The sequence below is a fragment of the Aplysia californica genome, unplaced genomic scaffold (assembly GCF_000002075.1).
Source record: "Aplysia californica isolate F4 #8 unplaced genomic scaffold, AplCal3.0 scaffold00170, whole genome shotgun sequence".
Taxonomy (NCBI): Eukaryota; Metazoa; Mollusca; class Gastropoda; order Aplysiida; family Aplysiidae; genus Aplysia; species Aplysia californica.
This window is the reverse complement of record NW_004797440.1, coordinates 567,965-569,155: the sequence shown is the minus strand read 5'-3', so window position 1 is coordinate 569,155 and position 1,191 is coordinate 567,965. Positions and strand designations below refer to the sequence as shown.

The 1,191-nt window shown below is 41.2% G+C and overlaps 1 protein-coding gene across 2 annotated transcripts in view; it reads left to right on the top strand.

The window, feature by feature from the left end:
- LOC101864142 overlaps nt 1-1,191 on the top strand; it is a 63,907-nt gene that overhangs the window by 55,384 nt on the left and 7,332 nt on the right. For both annotated transcript variants that reach the window (XM_035969691.1, XM_013082348.2), the window contains one exon: nt 716-861. In XM_035969691.1, the coding sequence (XP_035825584.1) occupies nt 716-861 (146 nt within the window). The remainder of the gene's footprint in view (nt 1-715; nt 862-1,191) is intronic.

Below are 1,191 nucleotides of genomic sequence, written 5' to 3'. Positions count from 1 at the left end.
GCATCATAGTGAATGTTCGGTGGATGCTCTGGTGTGGTTTGCCACTTTTTTCCTGTCAAACTTCTATCTCCCTGATCTTTCCTCTTTCTTTTACTCTTTTACGTGCACGTTACTCTCTTGTAACACTTCGAGTCTTCGGCACTCATTTGACCTAATTGTTGTGCAAGTGCCGTAAAACTCTTAAGCTACTAAAACTAAACTAAGAGTATCAGAGCAGATTAAATAGTGACACACTTTGATCAGTGGGTGGCTGGCCGGTGCTCTGGTGTGGTTTGCTCCTTCTTTCCTATCAAGCATCTATCGTCCTTATCTCTCCTTCTTTTTTGTATCTGTTGCTCTCTTGAAACACATCTAATCTTCTGGCGCTCATATGACCTTATGCAGTTGCGAGCGCCGTAAAACCTCTACAAAAACTAAAAACGCTAAGACCGTAGACAACTCGCCACCGCAGAAGAATTACGATCTATTTGCTCAGTACCTAGTTTTGAGAAACTCGACGTAAAAAATGTTTGAGTTTCACAAAATATCAAGCCTTTTCAAGTCAAATGCAATTCTTCGAATGTCTTGATAACCAAACAATTTTACAATTTTGATAGAGCAGATACAGCATTGGTTTCTGGCTGCATGATCTTAGTAACTCAAAACGGCCAAAAATGTTGGATAGGACTTTGCAATGTTGAGCTAGCAAACTTACAGAACTCCTTCTTTCCCGCAGGCCATTGCACTCCCAAGCATCTGGAGTCTCTCAACTTGGAGCTCTCCTACTGGGATGTCAGTGGACAAATGAGGTTCATAAAAATGTCTGACTATTTCATCAAGGACTCACATCTGGTTATATTTGTCTACGACACGACCCGGAGGGTAAGTGTTTCTCCTCCTACTCGTAGTATTGCCTTGCTTTAATACATAAAGCTCTCTTTTCTGTTTGTCTGTTTTTCGTTCCTTTTTTACTTTCTTTTTTTAAATTGTAGAAATAATTTCTAGAATAATAAAAACAAAACCCAAACAAACAAAAACAACAACCCCAAAACAAAATAAAAAAGGTCAGGTCTTTCCGGAGATGGGTCTCTCTCTCTCTCTCTCTCTCTCTCTCTCTCTCTCTCTCTCTCTCTCTCTCTCTCTCTCTCTCTCTCTCTCTCTCCCTCCCCCTCTCCCCCCTTTCTCTCTCCTCATCTCCCCCTCCCTCTATCT